This window comes from Vulpes lagopus, chromosome 11, assembly GCF_018345385.1.
Source record: "Vulpes lagopus strain Blue_001 chromosome 11, ASM1834538v1, whole genome shotgun sequence".
Taxonomy (NCBI): Eukaryota; Metazoa; Chordata; class Mammalia; order Carnivora; family Canidae; genus Vulpes; species Vulpes lagopus.
Genome location: NC_054834.1, coordinates 106039 through 132058, shown reverse-complemented (window position 1 = coordinate 132058; position 26020 = coordinate 106039). Strand labels below are relative to the sequence as shown.

General features: G+C 50.2%; 1 protein-coding gene across 1 annotated transcript in view; it reads right to left on the bottom strand.

Moving 5' to 3' along the window:
* Window positions 1-19680, bottom strand: part of ABCA13 (ATP binding cassette subfamily A member 13) — a 240985-nt gene extending 221305 nt beyond the window's left edge. Inside the window, exons 1-2 of the mRNA XM_041773932.1 lie at window positions 19612-19680; window positions 213-306 (exon numbers count right to left, since the gene is read on the bottom strand). Of these exons, the coding sequence (XP_041629866.1) occupies window positions 213-306; window positions 19612-19680 (163 nt within the window). The remainder of the gene's footprint in view (window positions 1-212; window positions 307-19611) is intronic.
* Between the last annotated feature and the right edge of the window lie 6340 nt (window positions 19681-26020).

The following is a 26020-nucleotide window of genomic DNA, read 5'->3' as shown; positions in this document are numbered from 1 at the left end:
AGCAGACATGTGTGAACCTCATTCTTAAGAGAAAAAAAACATAAACTAATGCTTACTAGCACATACTCCAGAAATATAGCTATTGCGATATTACAATAAATATTCATTCACTCCACACAGAGTTCTGGATATATAAAGAACAGAGGCAAGAGAGCTGCACTTTTTTCTCCAGAGGGCTGTATTTCAACAAGTATAGCAAAAGTGACACTTACAATTGTCTCTGTGTCTGGGAGGTTCTTGAAAGCGAAGCACTGTTAGAATCATGAACAGGATGCATGGCCAAAAGAATTCAGCAAGAGAAAGGACCTGGAGAAGATGTCCAAAAAAAAAAAAATTAGAAATTGAATAAACTGCAAAGTACGATGGTATCCCCCTCTCCTGAAGGATGGTACACTGGCCAGGTCAGGCCTCCTTTAAAGGAACTCCTTGTAAAAAAAATAAAAAGGAACTCCTTGTCATTCCTACTGTGCATCTCTGAAAACACCCATTTGGGACAGGGACCCACAGAGAAGGCCCAGTTCATTCGTCGCTACATCCAGACCCACGACTGTCAACTCCTCATACTTCCCCCCAAAAGGCAGGTCTTCTACTTCTTTCCTTTTTCTCCACATTCTTATTTATGGTAGACTTCATGACATTAAAGAAATTAAATAAATAACTTCATTCATATTTCTCCTATTCCAACAAGTTAACTATTTTTCTTTTCATTTATTTATTTATTTGTTTGTTTGTTTGTTTGTTTGTTTTAAGTGGGCTCCACGCTGGGCCCAACATGAGGCTTGACTCACAACCCTGAGATCAAGACCCGAGCTAAGAGTGAGATGCCCAACTGACTGAGCCACTGAAGTGCCCAATATTTTTCTAATTTCTTTAATATTCCTGCCTTTTCCATCCAAATAGACATTTTCCCAGAGAGAGCAGTAGCACACACACACTCACCTCTTTTTATGAGTATTTTCTTTTTTTTCTTTAAGATTCTTATTCATTTATTTATTTGGAAGAGAGAGAGAGAGCCCAAGCAGAGGGAGGAAAAGAGGGAGAGGGAGAAGCAGACTTTCTACTGAGCACAAAGCCCAACTCAGGGCTCCATCTTACGACCCTAAGATCATGACCTGAGCTAAAATCAAAAGTCGAAAGCTCAACCTACTTAGCCCCCCAGATGCCCTTTATGAGTATTTTCTGCTGTTGCTGCACGAGGTTCATAACTAGCATCTTACTGATAGCATTATGCTCTTACCTAATGGGTATACCATAATTCACATTCTTCCATCAACAAATATTTTTTGCATATAAACAATTTTTCTTTTGAAAAAATAAAAATCCTCCTTAAGATTGGAACAAATTAAAAAAAAAAAAAGATTGGAACAAATTCCTAAAATTCAGATTATTGGAGTCAAATCTCTTCACGCAGAAAAAAAAAGGGGTACAGATAAGGATTGCAATAATTTGCATGGTCTTGAATTTTCAAAGTAAAAAAAAAAGGAACTACCATTGATACATGGAATTTATCTAAGAAAGAGATACCCAAGGTAGAGTTCAGTGAAAAACTAATTAAAAGAAAATCTTCAATTATCACCAGTTTATTCTTATTGTCATCATTCTTCCCTTGATTTTTATGTCAGATAATGTTCTCCTGTAGACTTCCATTCATCACACAAGTACAAAACTTTATAAGCAGACACAAAACAGGGTAGGCATTCAATAATGCATGAAGAAAAACCTAAGTCGGCAGATGAGGAAGAGAAGGATACTCAGTCTAACACTTAAGAAGGTTATTTCAGATGCCAAGTTACTATGCTTTGCACCAAAACAAACGTCTAATCTCTTCAATTCCTTTGCTCTTTGAACTGCCTGTCCCTAATCTTCCCTGTAATGAAACAGCATCTAAATGCATTAGGTGGGGTGCATGTGGCTGGGAGCCATAAAGGTGAAACACTAGTGGAAAGGTTCCCACCCCACTGTAATTAAAGAAGATAAGAAATCGCCACCTTTGAAATAGCTCATGAGATAATATTGTTTGTGCCAGAAAGTGCTTCATTATGAAAAGTTCCTGACCAATTACTGAGCCCAGAATCATACATCCTGATAACGGGAGGGTGTCTGCAGGAGGCCACCACCTGACTCAAAGGATGGTAATTAAACCAGAAGGAGAGGTCAAGAACGCTCAGAAGACCACAGACCGTTCCGGTCACCTTCTCTGCAACAAATAATCATTTCCTGAAGAATGGGAGTAGAGGCGTGGTGGGGGAGGATTCCCTAATTAACTCTGGCTGAATACAAATGTGCAAGACAGAACACGAGCCTCAAATGCAACACTGACTTGACATCATTAAGAAGAATAAGTACATAATTTTTTGATTTAAAATTTTAGACAACATGTGATAGCCATTTTTTTAAGACAGAGAGGTATAAAGAAAACAAAATGGTTTATAGACCTAGATTCATAGAACAACTTTTGATATTATAAATAATTACATATTTGCATGGTTAGCAAATGTTAAAAGTACAGAAAGAATATAACCACTCTCCCAAAGGATAAATTTTCTGAACAGTTTCCTGAATTCATTTTTTAAAAACATATATAAGCAAGGCACCCAGGTGGTTCAGTCGGTTCAGCGTCCGACTCTTGGTTTGGGCTCCAGTGGTGACCTCAGGGTTGTGAGATCGAGCAGGGTCGGGCTCCACGCTCAGTGCAGACTCTCTCCCTCTTCTTGTATCCCTCCTCCCTGAATACACAGTCTCTCTAAAATAAATAAATCAATAAATCTTTTGAAAATAAAAACATAAATAAGCATAACTAATGGTTTTGGAAAGAATCTTTCATATCAGCACTTATAGATCTACCTCACCGTTTTTAAAGAGCACCTGATAATCTACTGTAGAATTTAAATTATTCAACTAGTCACCAATGGAAACTTGGAAGGTTTTCTGTTTGGGACCATCGCTCTCATGAGTTTTCTGCCCATGTTTGGCTGCCTTTGGTAAGTATATTCATGGAGTACCACTGCCAAGTGAGATAACCAAGTCAAAGTGTGTTTAATTTTTTTTTTTTAAGATTTGTTTATTTATGATAGACAGAGAGAGAGAGAGAGGCAGAGACACAGGAGGAGGGAGAAGCAGGCTCCATGCAGGGACCCTGATGTGGGACTCGATCCCGGGGCCTCCAGGATCACATCCTGGGCCAAAGGCAGGTGCTAAACCACTGAGCCACCCAGGGATCCCCGTGTTTGATTTTTAATTTGGATAAACACAACCAGCAGGCCCTCCGTAAAAGCTAAGCCAGTCATCCTTCCCTCCAACCACCCTCACTGGCACCCAAGATTAACAAACTTAACTTTCTGTCCATGTTTTCTCAAAGTGATATGCAAAAAGAATTTTTCTTTAATTCTTAACGTCAAGTATTTTTCATAGGCTAGTATATAATAACTCCTGGTCCATTAACTCCTTATTCCCTGTGTCCATGTTTCTATTACATGTATAATATACACAAAAGTTACAGCCAGACGCTAAACGGGCTGTTTGTGCTCACTAATGCACAAACAGCATTCTACATCCGGCAGGTTAAAACTCAAGGATACTTGGTCTAACACTGAAGAAGCAGTCTTACTATCCCAGAACCCACTCAATGCATATTTTTCCTGTCTGCTTTTTTTTTTTTTTCTAAACTGGTCTGTACATCATTGCTTCCAATTTTCTTTTTTCTTTCTTCTATTTTTTTTTTTTTTAATTAAAGGACTCCTTAACTGGTTCTTTGTTGGCTTAAAGTATTACAAATATTGTCTCCAGTGTCTTATTTGCCTTTTTATTGTCAAAATCTGATGTACCCAATGTACCAAACTTTTTATTTCTAGCATCTGGATTATTTTCTTCCTGCACATAGAGACCACCATCATTTAAGGGGTCTTGTCACTGCCAAGTTAAAATAGTCAGTGGCAGCTGTGAAGCTACAAGTACTTACCTGTCTAGTCCTTAATTCAATGGAAAATCTCCAATAGAAAGGGAGACAGAACATAAAGCCTCCTAACTCTGGGAAACGAACTAGGGGTGGTGGAAGGGGAGGAGGGCGGGGGGTGGGGGTGACTGGGTGACAGGCACTGAGGGGGGCACTTGACAGGATGAGCGCTGGGTGTTATTCTGTATGTTGGCAAATTGAACACCAATAAAAAATAAATTTATTATAAAAAAAAAGAAAAAGAAAATCTCCAATAACAAATGGAAATGACAGTGTCAAATAGAATAGAACTCTATATGGTCTAATTGGGAAGTTTCTTGGAGATCTTGAAATAAAAGAGAACCTCAGTTAAACTTTAAAAAACTGTATCTTGGGTCATTACAAGCCAATCACCAGCTGCTCCGAAAAGCACAGGTAGGAAAAAAAATCTTCTATTGTTCCGACTTTGAAATAACTCTGGTCAGAAGAGAAGTATCGAAACACCCAGTTCTGCTGTGTCACTGCCCATTGTGAGCGAGTGAATCACCTCCTTTCACAAGATTGTTTCCCTGGAGGCACGCAGAGGCGGCACTCTTTGTCCTCACATTTTTGGATCATGCTTTCCTTCTCACGTGTCCTCCCTATCTTGTAATCTTGCTTGACATTTCTAATCCCATCGCTGCTAAGTGGGAACGTTTCCCTCTGTGGCCCACAGCTCAGGCCCACCAGGAGATGGCAAAAGTGCCCAGCTCCGCATCCCAGCTTCCACACCCCACAGTGGCCATGGCCGTGACTCCTACGGACCCCCTTAAAAACCAGCTGAGAGGCAGCGGCATTTGCCAAGACCTTAACACTACATACGCGGAAACATGCATGTGAAATATTGAAACTTCCTTACAGATTTTTTTCTTCTCCCAGACAAAATGAGAAGAGAAAAAGAAAAGAAGGTAGAGGGGAAAAATAGACAACTTGTCTTTCAAGAATACAGAAATGCCAAGAAACGGGTCTCTAGAGCAGATCAAGCAAGACTAGTTCAGTCCTGACCCCACCCAGGACCTCCAAAGCTGTAATGCTGCAGCCTGCAGTCCCAGGACCCTCCCCAACATCTGCACCTGCAGGGTGAGCACCCCAAAGGCCTTGCCTCTCTCCTTCCAGCAAGAGGCAGGGAAATGCAGCTGCAAACAATAAATGAAACACAGAGAAGTGAACAATGAGCCTGATTCTGTTGGAGATTTCAGGGTTGCACATATTCAGGTGGAAAGAATCCAGAGTTGAAGAACAATTTCCCCAACTGGATGCAGTGAATATGATATAAAACACTGGACAAAATTCCAAAGCAGAGCCCAGAGCCCCACTGGTGTAATAACGTCTGCAACTCATCTCACTGGTGGGTAAGCCCCCAACTCATCTCCATTCTCATCAAACCATCCCTCCTGCGTAGAAAATCTGCATATACAGGGTGTGCTCAGAGATGGCACTAGAGTTTGGAGGAGAAATCAGCCTAGTCTCAGATTTATCAAAAAGAGAGTTGAGATCAAACAAAACACCCAGCTGAACTCTCAAGAATGAATCAGATTAAAAGAAAGAGCAGAACAGCTGTCTGAACATTCTGGATGGGAAGAAACAAATAAGCAAACCAAAGTCATAAAGCATGGCTGGAAAGTAAACAACACAAAGAAAATGAGGAATTTCTTTACAACTGTTTCAGAAAGAAAAACAATAAGAACATTCAGAAAACAAGAGCTCCAAAAAAAAAAGAATGTAAATGAAAAGAGAGGTTGCAGATCTAAGAAATACATAACGACAGAACCATCACTGCTGAATTCTAAACCATTTAGAAACCACACAAAGAGAAGAAATGACAGTTAAACTTTGATTTCTGCATTACAGAAACAGCTTGTGATAACAACAGTGATTTTCTTTAAAACATTTTTTTTTTAATTTTATTTATTTATTCATGAGAGACACAGAGAGAAGCAGAGACCCAGGCAGAGGGAGAAGCAGGCTCCATGCAGGGAGCCCAATGTGGGACTTGATCCCAGGACTCCAGGATCACACCCTGGGCCGAAGGCAGGCGCTGAACCACTGAGCCACCCAGGGATCCCTCTTTAAAACTTTTTTTTTTTTCTTTAAAACATTTTTAAAGGGGCACCTGAGTGGGTCAGTTGGGGAAGCATTTGCCTTGGGCTCGGGTCATGATCTGGGGCCCTGGGATGAGCCCTGCTTTAGGCTCCCTGCTCAGTGGGGAGCCTGCTAATCTCTCTCCCCCACCTCTGCTCATGACCTCTCTATCTCTCTCTTTCTCAAATAAATACATGAGATCTTTAAAAAAAAATTTTTTAATATGATAACCAACCAAAACGGCCCTTAAAGAAAACTGACATACATATATTCTCAATCATAAGAAAACACAGATCATTTATTAACCATGAATCCCAAGGGGGAAATATCTTGATGATGATGAAATTCAGCCAATATAAAAATGGAACAAATTTTAAAATCCAGCAATGTCCCTTCGGCTTCCAGCACACCAAGTAGAAAAAACAGGACCCCTATCATGAGAACATGGTTTTTATTGCATGCTGGTCGTCCAGAAAGTAATCTCCAGAGCGCTGCGATTAAGAGAGGGACAAAAAAATTAATCAAAGAGAAGACAGAGGTCATAAGTTGAATCTTTAAGTATGAGATTTAGTTATAGAAGAGAGTCCCCCCTCAAAGGGAAATGAAGAGGCTACAGGCAAGGCAGTATTCAAATAACAAATGTCTGAGAATTTTCCAGAACATACAAAAGACACAAATTCATTGATAAAGGAAATGTAACATTTACCAGGAAACCAAATCTAATTTATTTCTTTTTCTTTTTCTTTTTTTTTTTTTTTTTTTACGATTTTTAAAATTTATTCATGAGAGACCCAGAGAGAGAGGCAGAGACACAGGTGGAGGGAGAAGCAGGCTCCCTGCAGGGAGCCCGACGTGGGACTCGATCCCAAGACCCCGGGATCACGCCCTGGGCTGAAGGCAGATGCTCAATCCCTGAGCCACCCAGGCGTCCCCCAAATCCACTTTAAAAACCTCAGCATAAAAAAAAAAAAAAAAAAAAAAAAAAAAAAAAAAAAAAAAAAACCTCAGCATAACTAAGTCCAAGAAAAGATTTCAACAGCAATTCAAGAAATAAAGCCACACCATATCAAAAGAATAGACTTGCCAAGGACTCATCAATAGCAAGAAACCAGAAGATAATTAAATATCTATTGATTGCTTGGAGAAATTCGGTCCATCTAGAATTGAATATCCAGAAAAATGATCTCTCATGAATGACAGTAAAAGAAAACTTTCAGTGAATTAGAAACCAAAGTTACCCAACTGGAGACCAATGCTAAAGAAATTTGCAAACAATAGGCTTAAGTTTCAATACATGCTTGGATTAAACTCACTGTTTGAAAGACAAGAATATTCCGGCTTGATTTAAGAAAACTTTATGTTACTTTGAACAGATAAAATTAAAATATAAGGACACAGACTGGTTGAAGTAAAGAGATGAAAAAGAGGGTGTCTGCTTGGTTCACTAGGAAGAGCATTGACTCTTGATTGCAGGGTTGTGAATTTGAGCCCCACGTTGGGTGTGGAACCTACTTTTAAAAAATAAATTAAAATTAATTAATTAATTAATTTAAAAAAACAAAGATTTATTTTTTAAAAATAGATGAAAAAGACATACAAGGTAAATATTAAAATTAGCTGGTTTGAAATCAGACAAGAGGATTTAAGACAACATTTTTAGGTATAGAAAAGATCACTACGTAATAACAGAAGTTATAGGATAGGAAGATGCAATAATTGTATGCATTTATAAACCTATTAAATATCCTCAAGAAATATGAAACAAGTGATAGAAATGCAGAAGGAGACCTTTAGCAGCACCTTGGCTGGCTCAGTTGGTAGAGCAAGAAACTCTTAATCTCAGGGTCATGAGTTCAAGCCCCATGTTTGGTGTAGAGATTACTTTAAAATAAAATCTTAAGAAGAAAAGAAAAGAAATTACAAATTTACTTTCATAGGAGAAAGTTCAATATTTGTCTCACAATAATTCCCTACACCAGCAAAAATCACCTAGAAAATGTATTTTTTTTTAAGTAAGATGCCACTAATATTATGAATAAAAGTATTAAGGACCTTGGGAACAAAATCTAACCAAAATACATGCAAATATTTGATGAATAAAATCATGAACTTTATTGAAAGACACCAGAGAGAAACTAAATAAATGAACAGATGAACATTCTCAATGTGTAAGAAACTTCAGTATCAGAAAGCTGTTAATTCTGCCCAAACTAATCTATGCCTTCCGTGCAATTCCACTGGGACTCCAACAGGTTTTTGCTTGTTGTATTTTGATTTTGCTGATACCAATTTTAATGAGCTGGTTCTAGAACGAATCTGGGAGAATGAAGGTCAATATTCAAGACAATTTTCACCAACAGGTTGAAAGGATTTGTCCTCCCACATATCAAGACTTCCTATAAAATGGTGGGAGGACTGTGTGCTATTAGCTCAATGTGCAGAGCCTAACCCGAAGAAAGGCAGATGGCGCCAGGAACAGAAGTCGGCATGTCAGAAATGTCATATGGGAAAAAGGTGGCCAGTGGACCAACGGGAGAAAAACTTCCTAGAACACGAGCCAGGTCACTGGTGATCTGTTGAGTAGGGGAGTGGGGGAGGGAGGGAGGGATTCAGTCCTGAGCTCTCATCCTAGAAAAAATGAGAAAAAGAATCTAAAATGTTAACAAGAACACATAGAGCATGTCTTGTCTGTCTTAAGAAGAAAGGAGATCCCTGGGTGGCGCAGCGGTTTGGCGCCTGCCTTTGGCCCAGGGCGCGATCCTGGAGACCCGGGATCGAATCCCACATCAGGCTCCCAGTGCATGGAGCCTGCTTCTCCCTCTGCCTGTGTCTCTGCCTCTCTCTCTCTCTCTCTCTCTCTGTGACTATCATAAATAAAAAAAAAAGAAGAAAGAAAAAAGTATGAACAACAAAGGAAAATTAAAGCCATATTAAAATTAAAATCTCTGTTCCTCAGAAATCTATTTTTAAATAATAAATTTATTTTTTATTGGAGAAATCTATTTTTTTAAGATTTTATTTTTAAGTCATCTCCACACCCCACGTGGGAATTGAACTCATGACCACGAGGTCAAGAGTCCCATGCTCTACCAACTGAGCCAGCCAGGCACCCCCAGAAAAGCTATTTTTTTTAAAGATTCTATTTATGTATTCATAAAAGACAGAAAGAGAGGGAGAGAGGGGCAGAAGCAGAAGAACCCTGATTCGGGACTCGATCCCAAGACCCTGAGATCACCGACCTCAGCCAAAGGCAGACGCTTCACCTGAGTCCCCCAGGTGCCCCAGAAAAGCTACTTTATAAAGTGAGACAAGGTGCAGAAGTGAAGAATCTGCCTCAGCAGATATAACTGACATCGTGTCCAGGAGAATATTTACGTTCCTACAAATCAATGCGAAGAACAATTATCCAGTAGCAAACACTCAAAGGATCCGAGCCACCGGGAGCGAATTACGAACACCTTGCGGAAGCTCGATGTGGGCAGACCTTAGGGAGGTACAAGTCCAACGCCAACAAGACACCCTTTTACAGCCTGTAGTTTGGGAAAAACTAAACAATCTGACACCACCAAGTGTCGGTGGGAACTTTAGAAAACAACCTGATGACATTAATATATCTGAAGACGAACAAATTCTATGACCACACACTTCGACAACCATATAATAAGTTGAACCATATTAGTTTATCCTTATGACATTGGTCTGAGCCTATAAAGAAGGTGCAGGGCGTCCGGGTGGCTCAGTCGGTTGAGCATCTGACTCTTGTTTCAGCTCAGGTCAGACCTCAGGGTCCCGGGACGGAGGCCCTGGCGAGCTTTATGCTCAGCACCAAGTCCGCTTGTCCCTCACCCTCCGCTCCTGCCCCCGCTCGTGCTCTCGCCCTCTCTCTCAAATAAATAGATAGATAAATAAAATATTTTTTAAATTAAATTTAAATTTAAAAGGTTCAAGCTAACAGTTTTTTTTAAAAAGATTCTATTTATTCGTGAGAGACACAGAGAGGCAGAGACACAGGCAGAGGGAGAAGCAGGCTCCATGCAGGGAGCCCGACGCGGGACTCGATCCCCGGCCCCGGGGGTCACGCCCTGGGCTGAAGGCAGCCGCTGAACCCCTGAGCCCCCTGGCACCCCTCAGGCTAACAGTTTTTTTTTTAAGCTAACAGTTTTTGAGAAGGTAACTACATGCAGGAATTGAGGGGAATGCTTCCATTATTCGTGAACAACAAAAAAATGGCAGTCGTGCAAAAAACCAGGAGAATCGATCATTAAATTGTCTTGCACTGGAATAAGGAGTCAGTGTGCTTGTTCACTCATTCCTTCCTTCCTTCATCCCTTCATCAGGAGGTGCGCAGCGAGGGTCAGGCACTGGGGCAACCCCCTCGGCCGAGTCCCGCCTGCGAAGATGCACAACGCGCCATGGGGGCGTCCGTGGGGGCGTCCCTGTGCAGGCTCTTGTGGAAACGCCTGGGTGAGCTGGATCCGTCCTCACAGCCTGGCCGCAGCCAGTGTCCACAGGCCCACGTGCAGCATCCCTCCCGCCTCTGACAACCGGCGAGGCCCCTGGCCTAGTTCCCGGGCTGCAGACAGGGCCTCGGGCCTGTGCTTCGGGCCAGTGGAACCCGTCCGTGGGAAGGCACAGCGTCCGGGACTCGGGACTCGGGAGAGCAGAGGCTGGGGAGGGAGGCTGAGCCCCAAGGCCGAGCCAGGGGCAGCTCCCTGGGGCCCAGGGCCTCAGGGAAGGAAGCAGAGCTGAGCTGGGGCCCCCCTGGCCCGACACAGACGGGGCGGGAGAGTGACATTCGCTGTGCTCTTGGGGCCTGGGCCCTCCTCGAGGCTCTGTGAGGTCCTGCTGCAAAACACCGCGTGGCAGTGGGGCCTCACGACCCGGGCCGGAGCCAAGGAGCCTGGCGCCCCGCCGGCCCAGGTCCTCCCAGCTGGGGCACCCGTGGCCACCAGGCCCGAGCCACCCGCGGCCTCGCTCTCTCGCCTCCCCGTGTCGTCTGCTCTTACGAATTTTTGAGCTTCGTGTTAAAAAACACTCGTGTCTTAAATGTTCACTCAGCACCTACGCTGGGTCTCCCAGCACAGGCTCGGGCACGCTTGAAAACACATGACACAGTGACCTTCCAGCTAGCGCAGGCAGGGAGGGCCACTGCACGAGGCGGGGGCAGCCGGGGGCAGCCCGGGGCAGCGAGCTCCAGCCCCGCGTCCTGAGATAATCTTGACAAACTGAAGCTCCGCAGAGTCCCCCCAGGTGTGGTTTAAGTAGATGGAAGTCCAAACAGAGCAAACTCAAATCGAGCGAAACCAGAAGCAAGTAGACTGTTGGTCAAACCTGTCGGTAAGAAAAACATACTTCCTGCAGGTTTGAAACCATAAAAGACCTATTTCAAAGGAAAAGGAAAGGTGATAGTGTAAGATACACAGGCTACACCGGGCGGTACAGGTACAGAAACAGAGGCGAGGGCGGCTGGGCCCCTGGCTCCATCGGGGAAGCGCCTGCTCAGCGGGGGAGCCTGTTTCTCCCCCGCCCCTCACCCTGCTGTGTGCATGCTCTCTCTCCGTCAGATAAATAAATAAAATCTTCAAAAAAATAAAAAAAAGGCAGGAAGGAAGAAGGAGGACAGCTACCCGGGGCCAGGAGGAGGTATTGCCATCAAGGTCTCAACAGCCAAACCACAGGAGAAAATCACCAGCCTCCTAAATACACAACTGGGAAAGAATTGGACGGGCCATTTGTTATTTTCTTAAAGATTTTATTTATTTATTTATTTATTTATTTATTTATTTATTTATTTATTTATTTATTTTTATTTATTATTTATTTATTTTTAAAGATTTTATTTATTTATTCATGAGACACACACAGAGAGAGATGCAGAGACACAGGCAGGGGGAGAAGTAGGCTCCATGCAGGGAGCCCGACAACGTGGGACTCCCAGGACCCCTGGGTCACTCCCTGGGCCGAAGGCGGCACTAAACCGCTGAGCCCCCCTGGCTGCCCAAAGATTTTATTTTTAAGTAATCTCTACCCCCAACCTGGGGCTGAACTCCCCACTGCACCATCAAGAGTCACATGCTCCATCCACGGAGCCAGCCCGGCACCCCTATGGGCAATTTTCATAAGGGAAAATCCATATAAACATGTTCCTTTTTATACAAACCTCTCAAAAGAGAACGTTGGATGACCCTCAACACACCCCTGGCCGTGCGTGAAGCCCCGCAGCACAGACCACCTGCACCCTCACAGGCCACCACGGGCGCCACATGCCTCGCACAGCCCTTCAGAACCGTGTGCGTGCCTCTGGCTCAGACGTCACCATTTGGAATTCATTGTGTTTGGGGTGGGCCGGCCCGCCTCGCACGAAGGTCATGTTTCATACAACGTGACGAAAGGGGGCACGTTCACGTTGGCAATGCCCTGCTCGCTGGCAACAAGGGAGCCCCCGCGACAGCAGCCCCCGGTGGCACAGAGACCCGGGGGGCGTGCAGGTGACCAGCCCCAACCCGGCCGAGCAGCAGGAGCTCCGCAGTGTCCTGCCAGGCGGGCGTGAGCCTACCGCCACCACGGCCCCCACGCCCCGGGTGCTCTCAGCCTCCATCATCCGTGAGGTGGGCCTGGGACGTCCTGCCCTGCAGGGGCGTGGGGAAGCCCACACAGGCCTGGGGGCCCGGCTGGGGAAGCTACGATGTGCTGGTTGGCGGAGGGAAGGACGCAGGAAAGGCCTGGGGTGGAGGAAAGACCCTGGGCTCGCAGGTCCTCCCTGTTTGACCTTCCTCTGTGGGTCCCTCCTAGCAGCCTCGTGACCCACACTCAGCCTGGATCCCGATGTCTGGGACAGAGATCAGGATGGGTGGCGGGCACACACCTCCTTGCCCCGTCCCCCTCATCCCCAAGAGGGATTGTTTACAGACAGGGGCTCTCTGGTGCACGGGTCAGACGGCCAGGATCTCCAGCTCCGAACCCACAGGGTGACAGGTACCTGTGAGCACCACCTGGGGACAAGCCCTGGCTACCTCCTCCGGGACACCAGCGGGGAGGGAGGGCGGCTGAGTGGCAAAGGCAGAGCCGACCTCAGAGCCCCAGGGTGACAAAATCAATGCTCCTCAGTCTGCAGGGTCCCCGGGACCCACCCTGGGCCTCCAGTATAATCTCCTGAAACAAGCCTGAGGTGCCCCCTTGCTCTGGTCTCTGGCCTTATTATTTCCAGGAGGTTGGTTTTGTTTGGTTTTGTTTGGTTTTGTTTGGTTTTGTTTTGTTAATCTTTCTTGTAATTGGAAACCCAGGCTTATGTGAGGTCGAAGTAAATAAACCCGGGGAAACTCCAGGTTTCCTAGGACTCACATTCCTGAGCAGGAGGAAACACCTCCCTGGGAAGAAGAGGGCTCCCTTTTTGGGTTTTGGTGGTTTGGTTGTTGTTGCTTTTGTTTTTTGTTTTTTCATGGGAACCACACAAATTCACCATTCTGATGGAAATCTTTCAGAACCAGGGGCACCTGGGTGGCTCAGTCCTAGGCCTCAGAGTCTTCATTTCAGCTCAGGTCAGGATCTCAGGGCCCTAAGATAAAGCACCTGTTGGAATCTGCACTCAACAGGGAGTCAGTCTGCTTGTCCCTCTGTCCCCTGCCCCCCAACCTCTCTCTCTCAATAAATAACATTTTTTTAAGGTTTTATTTATTTATTCATGAGAGACAGAGAGAGAGAGAGAGAGAGGCAGAGACACAGGCAGAGGGAGAAGCAGGTTCCATGCAGGGACCCCGATGTGGGACTTGATTCCGGGCCTCCAGGATCACGCTCCGGGCTGCAGGCGGCGCTAAACCGCTGCACCACCGGGGCTGCCCTCAATAATAACATTTTTTAAAAAGAAAAAAAAAGAAAGAAAGAAAGAAAGAAAGAAAGAAAGAAAGACAGAAAGAAAGAAAGAAAGAAAGAAAGAACAAATGAACAAACGATGGACTGGATACTCTTGCATCCTTAAACCCAGGCCTACAGTGAGCAAAACTCTGAATATGACAAGACCCTGTTCAAGGAGCGCGCGCTGCCCTTCAGAGCTGGCCCGTGTGCTCGGCTCCGTGGAGCACCCGGAGACAGCCTGGGGGAAGGGGAAGCTGAGAGCAGGAATTGGGAGTCCGGGAAGAATCATCTAAATGAAAGAAAGGGCCCTGCTGGTATCCTGAGTGTGACCAGGAGCAAAGCAAACAAACCCACACAGCGTGCGTCTCTGTAAAGATACAGGCGTCTACGTTTCAATAACTCACTTCTGAGTGCTTTTCCTGAGTAAGCTGAGACGCACCTGAACGACCTTCCGTGACCCCGCGTGACCTCGGGGTGGCCGGCCTCCTCCCCCAGGGCCAGGGCCCGCACTGTCCCAGCCCCCCCGCCCCCCGCCCCCAGGACAGGCCTCACTTGCTCAGGCCCCCAGGCGAGACAATATTGGTAAATGATTCTCGCCACCTTCTTCAGGACCAGGATTCCGTGGCCGTGACTTTTAACTTTTTTCGAACCATCAAAGCAGGAGAGGTTCTTAGATCCCTGATCCCTTCAGCAGCACGTGCAACGTCAGTCTGTGTATATAGTTCACGTTTGAACGCTCTCATCTCCTCTAATATAAAGCTGCTCTGCTATTTTTTTTTTTTAACCTAATCTCTGCAGCCAGCAGACTCGAACTCCCGACCCGAGATAGGAGTCCCGTGCTCCGCTGACTGAGCCGGCGGGGCGGCCCTGCGTACAACGCAGCCTGTTGCCGAGAGCCAGCCTTTGGTCTTTCTTTCAAGCTGCCAACAAAGGGGTCAGCTCCTGACCTCTGACCCTCTGGTTCCAATTAAGGCTCTTAGGGATCTTTGCAGTCAATCTGGCAACAAGTAATCGGTGGGTTGTAATGACACAAAAGCAGCCGGCGTCTGTCCGCCTCTAAGATAGAAACAATTTCCAGAAGAAGTAAGAGCTACTTACTCCTGGGATTGGAAAGCCAGGACTTCCTGCAATTTCAGAGGAACCCAGAATGGTGGCAGGAGACTGTTTCCAAAGGGCGACTATCCCTTGACCCCGGGTGAGCTTGGTAGCAGGACAAAAATGCAAAGATCTCGTGCAAGGAAAACACACGCTCGTGCACAAAAGCTCCGCGGCTTGAGGTCGCTGGCGCTCGGCTGGGGAACTGGTTCTTCAGAGGAAGCCCGGTGCTCCCGCCGACACAGCCCTCGGGTGTTGGGCCCGGGGTGGGGGGCTCCCCAAGCCTCCCCCCCCCCCCCCCCCCCGTTGGAGTGAGTCCGGCTTTGTGCTGAGCGGGAGCCCGAGGGTGCGGCGCTAAGTCAGCCCCAGGGCTTCCTGGGAGCCGGCCCGAAGGAGCAGCCCTGGCCCAGGGCCCTCGCCCTCGCCCTCCCCCTCGCCTCCGACGGAAGCGGCCACGCGGGCGACAGGTGGCCTGGGACGGGGCGCGGCGCCTTATGCGGTGGCCGAGGCCCGTCGGCAGGCGGGAGCTCCCTGTTGGACCAGGCCTGGAGGTCCTGGTGGAGCGACCCTGGCGGCTCGGCCAACGCCGGCCTGGTGCAGGAGGCCCCGCAGGCCCCGCAGAGCAGAGCACGGTCCTAGGTCCTGCTCGTGCGGGGGCCCCTGGGTGGGGGGCGGGGGGCGGAGCAGGTGACAGGTCAGCCCCGCTCTTCACAAAACCCGGGAACCCCCAAGAGTTGCAGCACGAGGAGACATCCAGCAGCAGACACTTGGCTTCCATTCTTTCTTCTTCTTGTTGTTATTACATGATTTTAAAAAAGATTTTATTTATCCATGAGAGACCCAGAGACAGAGGCAGAGACAGGCAGACGGAGAGGCAGGCTCCCTGCGGGGAGCCCGATGTGGGACTCGATTGGGGACCCCGGGGTCATGCCCTGGGCCGAAGGCAGATGCTCAACCTCTGAGCCCCCCGGGCGTCCCTGTTATTACATTTTTAAAGTGAGGAGTGTTGCATCAGACTCATTTAGTTAAAATGAAATGTGAAAGCGGAGCAGACAGACTCGCGCAGCAGGGCTCCTGGCCGGAGGCCCTGGGCCCTTCGCCGCCGTTGGCCAACTTGCTTGCGAATGGCCCGTGCGGGTGCTCCTGGGGCGCCGGCTCTGGTTGTGCTCAGCCCAGTGCCTCTGACCCAGAAACCAGCTCCAGGGAATTCATTCAAGAGGAATGACCTAGCCCAAGATGTGTCCCTCATGCATAACAAAGATGTCAGGCCTGGTAAGAACCGGGAGGAACCTTACAGTCCAGCGTAAGCAGATGCTTGAATAAATTATGTGCATCCAACTGATGAACTATTTTGTGATAAAACCATTAAATATGAAGGCCAAACAGAAACGTTCAAAATGTTGGTCCTCCATGTTAAGTGAGAGCAAAAAGCAAAAGGCTATGGTTTCAATTATGTCAAAATAGCACATTGCATATGACCAACGACAAGAAAAGACCAAAGAAGTAGCAGGTGCATTAGGAGAACGACATTTTTAAAGGGCTCCTCATGGTTAAAGTGTCCTCTGTGCAACAGACAAAGATCAGGAGAAAGCATGGGGGGCTCCGTCAGTTAAGCACCAGACTCTTGATGTCGGCGGAGGTCACGATGTCAAGGTCACGAGATCCAGCCCTGCATCAGCCTCTACACTCAGCGCAGAGTCTGCTTGAGAGTCTCTCTCTCTCTCTCTTCCTCTGCCCCTCCCCTCCCCTGCTCACACTCTCCCTCTCTCTCTCTCTCAAATAAATAAATAAAATCCTTTTTATTTTTTTTAATTTTATTTTTTAAATCCTTTTTTAAAAATCAGGAGTAGGCGTCTGGGTGGCTCAGTGGGTTAAGCGTCTGCCTTTGGCTCAGGTCATGATCTCAGGGTCCTGGGATCGAGCCCTACATCGGGCTCCTTGCTCAGCGGGGAGGCTGCTTCTCCCTCTCTCTCTGCTCCTCTCATTTGTGTTCTGTCTCTCTCTCTCAAATAAATACATAAAAACTTTTTTAAAAAATAAAAACATAAAAAAAACAAAAAAAATAAAAAATAAAAACATAAAATATAAACATAAAAAAATTTTAAAAAACAAAAAAATAAAAAAATAAAAAATAAATTTAAAAATCAAGAGAAAAATAAATAATATTAAAATGGTTGTAAAAACAGTCTCCTGTTTCAAGTAAATTTTTTTCCCCAAGGAGAGTAGAAAGTCACCAATTTCTGAAGCTAACTATGAGGATAAAAACAAGGGGTAACCATTCATCCATTCTACACTATTCTATTTTTGTCTGTCTCAAGGGTCCATAGTAAAGCATTTTCTTAAAGAACTACAATAATAAAATATAATGAAATGAAGATGAAACGTAAAAGTGCGTATATAAATTCATGTGTATAAAAATTATGTTTTTTAAAGGAAATATACGTGTGAGTTGTATTTTTTTAAAACATTCACTTATTTATTTCAGAGCAAGAGAGAAGCCAACTTCTTGCTGAGCGACGACTCGGAAGCTCCATCCTAAAACCCCGAGATCATGACCTGAGCTGAAACCAAGCCCGCGGAGCCCCGGGCGCCCCTCACCAGGGGTGTGGTTACATTTGCTACCCTGTGAATGGCTCCTTCAGTGCGTTCACCCTACAGAGCCCCAAAGCCCGCTTCTCACTGACTAGGAAACACTGTTCCAGGCTGTGTGGTTCCTGCCCCCCATGGGGTCGCTGCCTGAGCAGGCCCTGCTGAATAACCTCATGCAGGTGCCACTCACTCCCCATCTGCAGGATCGAGCCTCAGAGGCAGGCTCATTTTATAGGTACTTGTTCCCCTGTTTTCCGTGTCCCGAGCTACAGCTCCTTGAGGGCAGGGCACCCGTCGGTCTGGCTCGCCCAGCATCTAGCACCCAGCAGAGATGCCTGAAATACCGATTCCTTCCTTCCTTCACTTTCTCAACCAGTATGTACTGTCCACCTGTTTTGTGCCAGGTACCACCTGGGCCTAGCTGAATACGCTGGAGAACGAATCAGAACAAAACCCCCTGCTCCTGTGGATCTGAGATACCGAGGCAGGCTCCGGAGTGAGCTCACAAATCCGCCAATCTGCGAATCCGTGAATCTGTGGGATGCTGTGGGGTCACAAATACTACAGAGAAGAAGGAGGCAAAGCGCAGGATACAGGACAGCGTTTAAGGAGCCACATCAGATAAATCAGCGAGTTAGATATTTCTAACCGGAGGCGTACTCAGCTCAGCAGCATTAAGCACCTTGACTGTGTTTGAACCACCAGAGCACCCGATGCTGCAGGACACACAGTCCCGGTGCCCGCCCGAAGCAGAAATTGTGCCACGCGGCAAACGAACTCCCACCCGTCATGTTCTTCCACAGAAAAGTAGGCTCAGTTCCTCAGAACTTATGTCGGTAAAATACGGCTTACAGGCCACGTGGCAATAAAACCTGGTGTTTGTGCATTGAAAAACACCTAGGCAGACGCCAACACATAAACAATAAAGCACAGAAGCCCCACTTGTCAGTTCCTGATCTTTTTTTTAAATTTTTTTTATAAATTTATTTTTTATTGGTGTTTAATTTGCCAACATATAGAATAACACCCAGTGCTCATCCCTGTCAGTTCCTGATCTTACCACTTCCCTGCAAATTTCCAACTGAAGTCCTGTGAATCCTGAAGGCCTCTGCCTGAGAAAGAAATCACCCTTTTGACATTCACCATATTTGGAGGAAGAAGGAAGGCTCTCGATAATGAGAAATCAGCAGAATGAGATTCAACGCCAGTTACTGAATTTCTTTAAAGGGGAGAAGAAGGCAGTGGGAAAACCCTATGTGCCACACGCGGACCTTAAGATCTGAAAAATCAGGCAGCCCTGATGGCGCAGTGGTCTAGTGCCGCTTGCAGCCCGGAGTGTGATCCTGGGGACCTGGGATCGAGTCCCACGCCAGGCTCCCTGCATGGAGCCTGCTTCCCCTCTGCCTGTCTCTGCCTCTCTAAATAAATAAATAAATAAATAAATAATCTGAAAAGTCTGTAGTCAGCTGCAGCTCCACTGCTGCTGGACATGACACGGGGGTGCCGTTCAATGTGGTGGGGTTAGAAATACAGCAGAGGGCCTCCTGGGGATGCACGGGCGATTTCTGCATCATGAAAACGCTTCTGTAACAGCAGCACAAGGCTGATTTGGGCAATTCTGAGCCGCTCAGGAGCACCTTGCAGTGTCGCTGGGATGCATTTCCAGGAGGCTGAGAACTGGCACCGAGGGCACAGCCCCTGCAGCCTCCTGCCCGGGGGCGGGGGTCGCTGCCTGTAACATGCTAGGTGTGCCCGTCCCTTCCACCGGAGGGATCTGCGGAGGCCCCAAAACACTAGGGTCCAAATCCCCCCTTTAGTTTAGTTGAGGTGGGTTTTTCTCTCCTAGCCTTGTGACAAGACGCACCGCCTGGATTTGCCCGTGGTGGGGCGGTGGGGCTCCTGCGGCCCTGAGGCAGGTTCTGACTCTGCCACCGGCCTCCCCAGGTCCTGCAGGGCCCCCCCAGAGGCTCCCACCTCCTCTGTGCCCTCGCCCTCCCTCGGGACGGGAGGCACGCTGCACTCACCGGCTGCCGGACTCTGCAGAGCCAATTCTTCCAGAGCAGGGCTCCGAACTGGCGCCCCGCGGGCCCCATGCCGCCTGCTGCTCCGGGCAGGCCCCCGCCGCCTTATATCCCTGGGCCTGGACCAGGGCCCGCCCGCATTAGTCAACCTCAACAAAAGTGAGTGATGCAAGACAGATTATGGTGGCGGGCATCGGATGTCCCTCTTGTTCCACGTCCCTTGGGAAATCCTGCCCTTTCCCTGCACCCGGTGTTGGGGGCTGGGTTACAGGGTGGCCTGGGGCCCTTTCCTGCGCGTCTCCAAGAGCGCACCCAGCTGGGGCGCCCTCGCTGCCCTTGCCAGTGGCGAGCGACTCTTCCTCCCTTCCCCGACTCGCCAGCTGTCACACGAGTCCCGGCCGGAAGCTTTCCCGGGTGGGAGGTCCCCTGGCAGGGGGAAGGAGGTGGGAGCCGCGTGGATCTCCCCCGTGGAGAGCAGGGTGGTTAGGCTCCAGGTCAGCCGGGCTGCTGCACCCCTCCCCGTGTGCCCCCGGGGGTCCGTGCATCAGGCGGAGGCAGGGCACGCGGAGCAGGGGTCCCATCAGGCCCCAGGGCTTGTGAGCAAACCCTGGAAGACTGCTGGGGCAGGAACGCGGGGCGCTCGCCCAGGACAAAGGCCCCTGGCAGAGCACCCTGGGGTGCCCGAGTGCCAGACTCAGCAGGCCTGTGGGCCTCCCCGGGGCTCTTGCACACACTACCAGCTGCAGGCAGCTGCGCGCCCGTTGCTCCACCGTCCCAGAAGCCAGGGCTCCGGGTTCCTGTGGCCCCCGCTGTGGTCAGAGGAATGTCAGGCAACCAGGGCCTGTGGTCTTCCAAGTCATAAAGCAATTTCCACAAGCTACAAAGGCTCCATCGGGGGCTTTTGCAACAGGAAACAGGGGCATAGGCTTCAGCAAAGGACTGACTCAACTATCCCATATGCCTTTTCTTTTTTTTTAAAGAACGTTATTTAAAAATTTCTTACATGCCGGGCAGCACTAGAGGGAAGGCCGTCCCGGGTGGGGTGGGGCCCAGCGCACAGACCCCAGCGCCACGGGGTCCCCTGGCTTCACCGCCTCCAACCCCATCCTGTTCCCGAGGCATTGCGGTCCGCAGGTAATGCTTCACGGGCACTGTCCTTATTATTACTTTTCTTAACTCTAGCACAAAGCAAAGCCCCCAGCTATGGGGTTGGGTTTTTTGTTTTGTTTTTTTCTATTTAATGTTCATAGCAGCCAGTATTTTTGCATACATGCGTGTGATTCCACGCTCTGCTTTCGTGGGAGAGTGCCACCAGCGTAGCGTTGACAGCACAGGGGCTCGGGGGGCGGGGGCTGCTGCCCAGAGCAGTTTGCCAACATTCAAGGAGCTCTTATCTTATCTTATCTTATTTATTTTATTTTATACGACAGCTGTGCATACAGGTGCAGAGGGAGAGAGAGACTCGCAAGCTCCATCTCACGACTCTGAGCTCATGACCTAAGCTGAAACCGAGAGTCACTAAACCGACCGAACCATGCAGGCAGCCCTCAAAAAGTATATTTTAGCATTTCCAATCCAAGGCGGGTGTATACCCCAAATAATTCAAAACAGACATTCAGAGAAGTAGGTGTGCATCCACGGTCATGACAGCACTATTCACCATGACCAACAGGTGGAACAGTGCACACCGGATGCTCCGGACAGATGGAAGTGTCTGGGATAGACACACCTGTGCGTAGAAAGCAGCCCGGCAGGTGCCACGGCCTGGGGAGGGAGGGTCCGGGGGTCCTTTAAGTAGGTGTGGGCTTCCCGACGAAGACTTTATCTCCATGCAATCTCTTCGCCCAGCGTGGGCCTGGAACTCATGACCCTGAGATCAAGAGTCGCCGGCCAGCCGGGCGCCTGCAGAGGTGCCTTCGAGTGCAGGCAACGAGGGAGAAGCAGGGAATGCACTGATCCTTCACTTCCAGACGGTTGATTCTTTGTTACATGAATTTCACCTCAATAAAGGATGGTCTTTTAAAGATTTTATTTATTCATGAGAGACACAGAGAGAGAGAGAGAGAGGCAGAGACACAGGTGGAGGGAGAAGCAGGCTCCATGCAGGGAGCCCGACGTGGGACTTGATCCCTTGACCCCAGGTCGCGCCCTGGGCCGAAGGCAGATGCTCCACCCCTGACCCCCCCAGGCGTCCCAGTAAATGACTTTTTAAGTGAATTTTGCCACCGGTGTCTTGCCAGGCTCCCCCTAACCTACGGTGACCTGCACAGGTCTGCATTTGGAGCCCAACAGGCCCGACCATGCTCCCGCCCCTTCCGCCCGGTGTTCCGCCACGACCCCCAGGACATCGGGCACCGGCTGCTGGAGCCCCGCTTAGAGGAGCCAGGGCCGAGGTCTCCTCCCCAGCGGCTAGCGCTCGTCCCTCCTGCCGTCAGAGGCGGGCACGTGCACTCCGTGGCATCCTGCCTGGAGCCCCTGCAGCGTGGAAGGTGCCCCAGGTCCCCACGCTCCGCACACAAGGACAGGGACACACACGTGGACAGGGGTTAGGGTCCCAGCGCCCACCTGCTGGCGGAGGTCGTCGTCCTGAGGCCGTGACTGGTGGCCCCTCACCCCCTCCTTGCTCTGGGAGTGTGTGTCCTATCTGCCTCCCCAAGGACATGGCCCCGAGGGAGGGAGCCCCTCCAGGGATCCCGGGGGAGGCCCCGAGGACTCTCACTGGGTTGCAGGTTGTAAAGAAGTTAGTGTTCTGTCGCCTTGGTTCCCGGGGCTGTGCCCACGGGTCCACAGTGGCCGCCTGTCTTCTTGGCAGGTGGCAGGTGCCGCCCTGGAAGCCCTGAGGCTGTGAACCAGCACTGCTCTGCCTCCCCCGGCCTGTCCTTCCCGTCCCTTCCCTCAGACCCCAAGGAGCCTTGAGAAGCCGCCAGGTGCCGGTGGTAACAGTAGGAGGAGGGCTGGGGGGTGGAAGGGGTGCAGGGAAGGCGGCAGCGCGGCAACCCAGGCCCAGGGTGTCCAGGGCCTGGGCCCGCGGGGCAGGAGCAGCCACTGTCCCCTCCACAGGGCGCAGCGGCGGCCGGGACCGGTGCCCCACAGGCCTCAGAGTGGGAAGAAGGGCATTTCTCTTTTCCAGTCCAGGTCCCCCGACGCAGGTGCCCCTCCCCGCTCTGCTGCGGGGGCCCTAGGGGACAGTGGGAGCCCCACTCGTGATGAAGCCCCCGAGCGAGGAGTGGGATCGGGATGCAAACGTCCCTGTGCCGAGCCCAGAGGTGGGCATTTGGTCAAAGTGTGCAGATTCTCTTCAGAGGTTCCTCCCTCCTCCCCCTGCCTGCCTCCCCCTCCCCTGCTGGGGCTACAGGTCCCTTGGAGGACCCTGGGCTCCACCATCTGCCCCTGCCCACGGCGCTCCCGCAGCAGCCGGGGACACGGTGGCCTCCTGCTGCCACCAGTGCACAGAGGAAGGAATGGTGACATCCCTACAGAGACGGAGACGGAGCTGGTGAGGGAGGAGCCGTGACCTGTCACCTGCTAGACCCCAAGACCTGGCCTTGTCTGCCCACCTGCTTGGACGAACTAACCTTTGCCTTACATTTTCCCTTAAGCATTTCTTTCCGGTTTCCTCCTAACTCAGGCAAATGAAACCCCAGAACACCCCCCCCCGCCCCGGAGATGATGACTGTCCTGATGAAGCCCCCAAACACCCCCCAAGCCCCCCAGAGCGACCAGAGCCTTTGAGCTAAACCTGACTCACGTCTGTGCAGAGGGACCACGGAGGCACCTCTGGAACGACCCACAGCCACCTTCACCTCATCCTAAGACTAAAATCTCCCCCCAGGGAGGAGCACGAGCCCCTTTGCATCACATACGTTGTGGGCACCCGAGGGCGCCTCTACCTAGGGGGACCCTCCACCTAGGGTGACGCCTGTACCTAGGGTGATGAGGCTTCCTGTCTATAAATACTCATCCCAAACAACAGGACCTCCTCCACCCTCACCTGCGGGTCCTGGCTCCCTTCTGTGCTCCCTTCTGTGCTGCAAATTAAAGTTTTCGGACTCACCCGGGAGTGAGCGCGCCTGGACTGGGTTACAAGGCCGGGGGCGCCGGCCGCGGTGGGACCTCGGAGAGGAGCTGTGCAGCCCGGACTCGGCCAGGCAGGAGCCCAGGCCAGCCTGGGGCTGGCTCTCCACAGGCCCCGGTCACCCAGCCTCGCGGGGCTCCCTCCGGGGAGTGGGAAGCGCGCCGTGCACACCGCGGCCCCATGCTGCTACCCCTTGGCCCTGCACCCTTGGCAGCCCGCCGCCCGCCAGCACCCTGACCCCGCCTGCTGCCCAGAGGCCCCCCGAGCCCCTCTCCCTTCAGTGGCCGGCATGCAGAGGCAGTGTGGGGTTCAAAGGCCACGGTGCCAATCAGAGGGCAAAGCCAGGAGGGCAGCTCCTCAGCCCCTCTTGCAGCGGCCCCAGCAGTAATCAGGAAGCAGGAACTCTTCTGAGAGGCTCCCATTACGGGGCGTGGAGGGGGGCTGGGCTCGCTCCTTTGGGGCTGTGGTTGGCTCCTACAGCACGGTCCAGGCCTGGCGAGGAAAGGGTTGGGGTGCATGTGGCCGAGCTGGATGGAGCCAAGCGGGGCAGGAGGTGGGGAGTTCAGCCCTCTCAGGGCCTCTGCCCCCTGCCCTTCTGTGCTTCAACCAGGGGAGCAGCTGCCTTTGGCTCAGGTCAGGATCTCAGGGTGTAGGATCAAACCCCCGCTGAACAGGGAGTCTGCTTCTCCCTCTGCCTCTCCCCCTGCTCGTGCTCTCTCCCCCCAAAAAAAGAAAGAAAGAAAGAAAGAAGAAGCAACATCATAAGGAGAAAGAGAAGGAGGGAGTCACGGATCCAACTGTGCCCCCAAATTCCCATGCTGAAGCCCTAACCCCGGGGTGATTTGGGAGCGAGGCCCCAGGGAGGTAATAAAGGTTAAGTGTGGTTCCCGGGGGCCCTGATCCACAGGACTGTGCCCCAGGAGAGGCAGGGACTCCAGAGGTGACTCTCTTCCCAGGCGCGCAGGAGGTCCGCGTGGACACTGTCTGCGAGCCCGGAGGAACGCAGCCTGCCCACACCTTGACCTCGGAGCCCGGCCCCGTCACCAGAGCAGGCAGCGGTGCGCTGCTGAGGCCCAGCCTGGGGCCCTTGCTACCCCAGGAGGCTCACAAGGAGGCCGGGTCTGTGGTGCCCTGTGCGCCGGAGAGGAGGCTGCCTAGGGGCTCCACGGTCCACGCTTGCACCTTGGCCCCGTAGGGAGGGCCGTTGACTCTGGAAGACACAGAGGAGTCACGGAGTCGCCAGAAGGGTCTCTGTGGATCAGGATGCTGATCACGCAGCTGCCCGGTTACGCCCCAGGCTGAGGACACCGGGCGCTCTGCGTGGACACGGGGTCACGAATGGTCTGTGCAGCCGACAGCAGGCCACGGGCACGAATCACTGCACCACGGTTAGAGTAGCCCCAGCACCTGCGCTTTGCCACCCTCACCCCATCCTGCAAATTGAGGTTTGTTTCTTGGCAAGGCGGCCAGCGTGCCAGGCAGGCGGGAGCAGGGAAGGAACGCAGGGGCAGGGAGCAGAGGCCCCCGGCGGGGGCTGAACCCCCCACCTCCTGCCCAGCTTGGCTCCATCCAGCGCGGCTGCAATGCACCCCAACCCTTTCCTGCGAGGCCGGGACGCTCTAGGAGCCACCCACAGCCCCAGGGGAGCGAGCCCAGAACTTGAAGTGTGGGAGATCACGGTGCACGGGCTGGTGCGCCCTGGTCCCTTTGAAAGGTTATGGTGATGCAGGGGAAAGGTAGAATCATTCCAGACTTTCAGGTAAAATTGCCTCTTTGTCTCCATTAAAAAGCTTCATTAAAATGACAGACAATGGGCAATTAGAAGTTTGATCCTTTAAAAAAAAAAAAGTAAATTAAAAAAAAAAAGAAGTGTCATCCTTTATAGAACTTTCGTGGCCGATTGTTTCTTATTTGATTGTGATTCCTAAGTCTTGAAAAAGAAGTGACCTTGTGGGTAACTTTAAAAATTTACCTTTCTCTTGTCCTAAAAATCTATCTTGCTGATTTCAATTATTTCTCATGCATCTGAATTAATTTCTCTTCTTGCTCTGACAGAAACCCTTAATTCCAACGTGTCTCAGCTCCAAGAGAAGAAACTGTGGGAAGGCGCGGGCTCACCTCCTAAAGGCATCTGCTGCCCCTGAGCAAGTCCTGCGACCCCAGCTAACCTTGAACCCTGCGCAAACCTGCACCCCAGGCCGGGAGGACGTGGCGGGAGCCCACCTGGCTCCTGCACCTGCCAGCCCGACCCCGTTCTTGCACCAGCAGCCCTGAAAGCCAATCCCTGTTCACACCGACACGGGGTGGGGGTGTTGGTGGGGGTAGGGGGGCCTGACC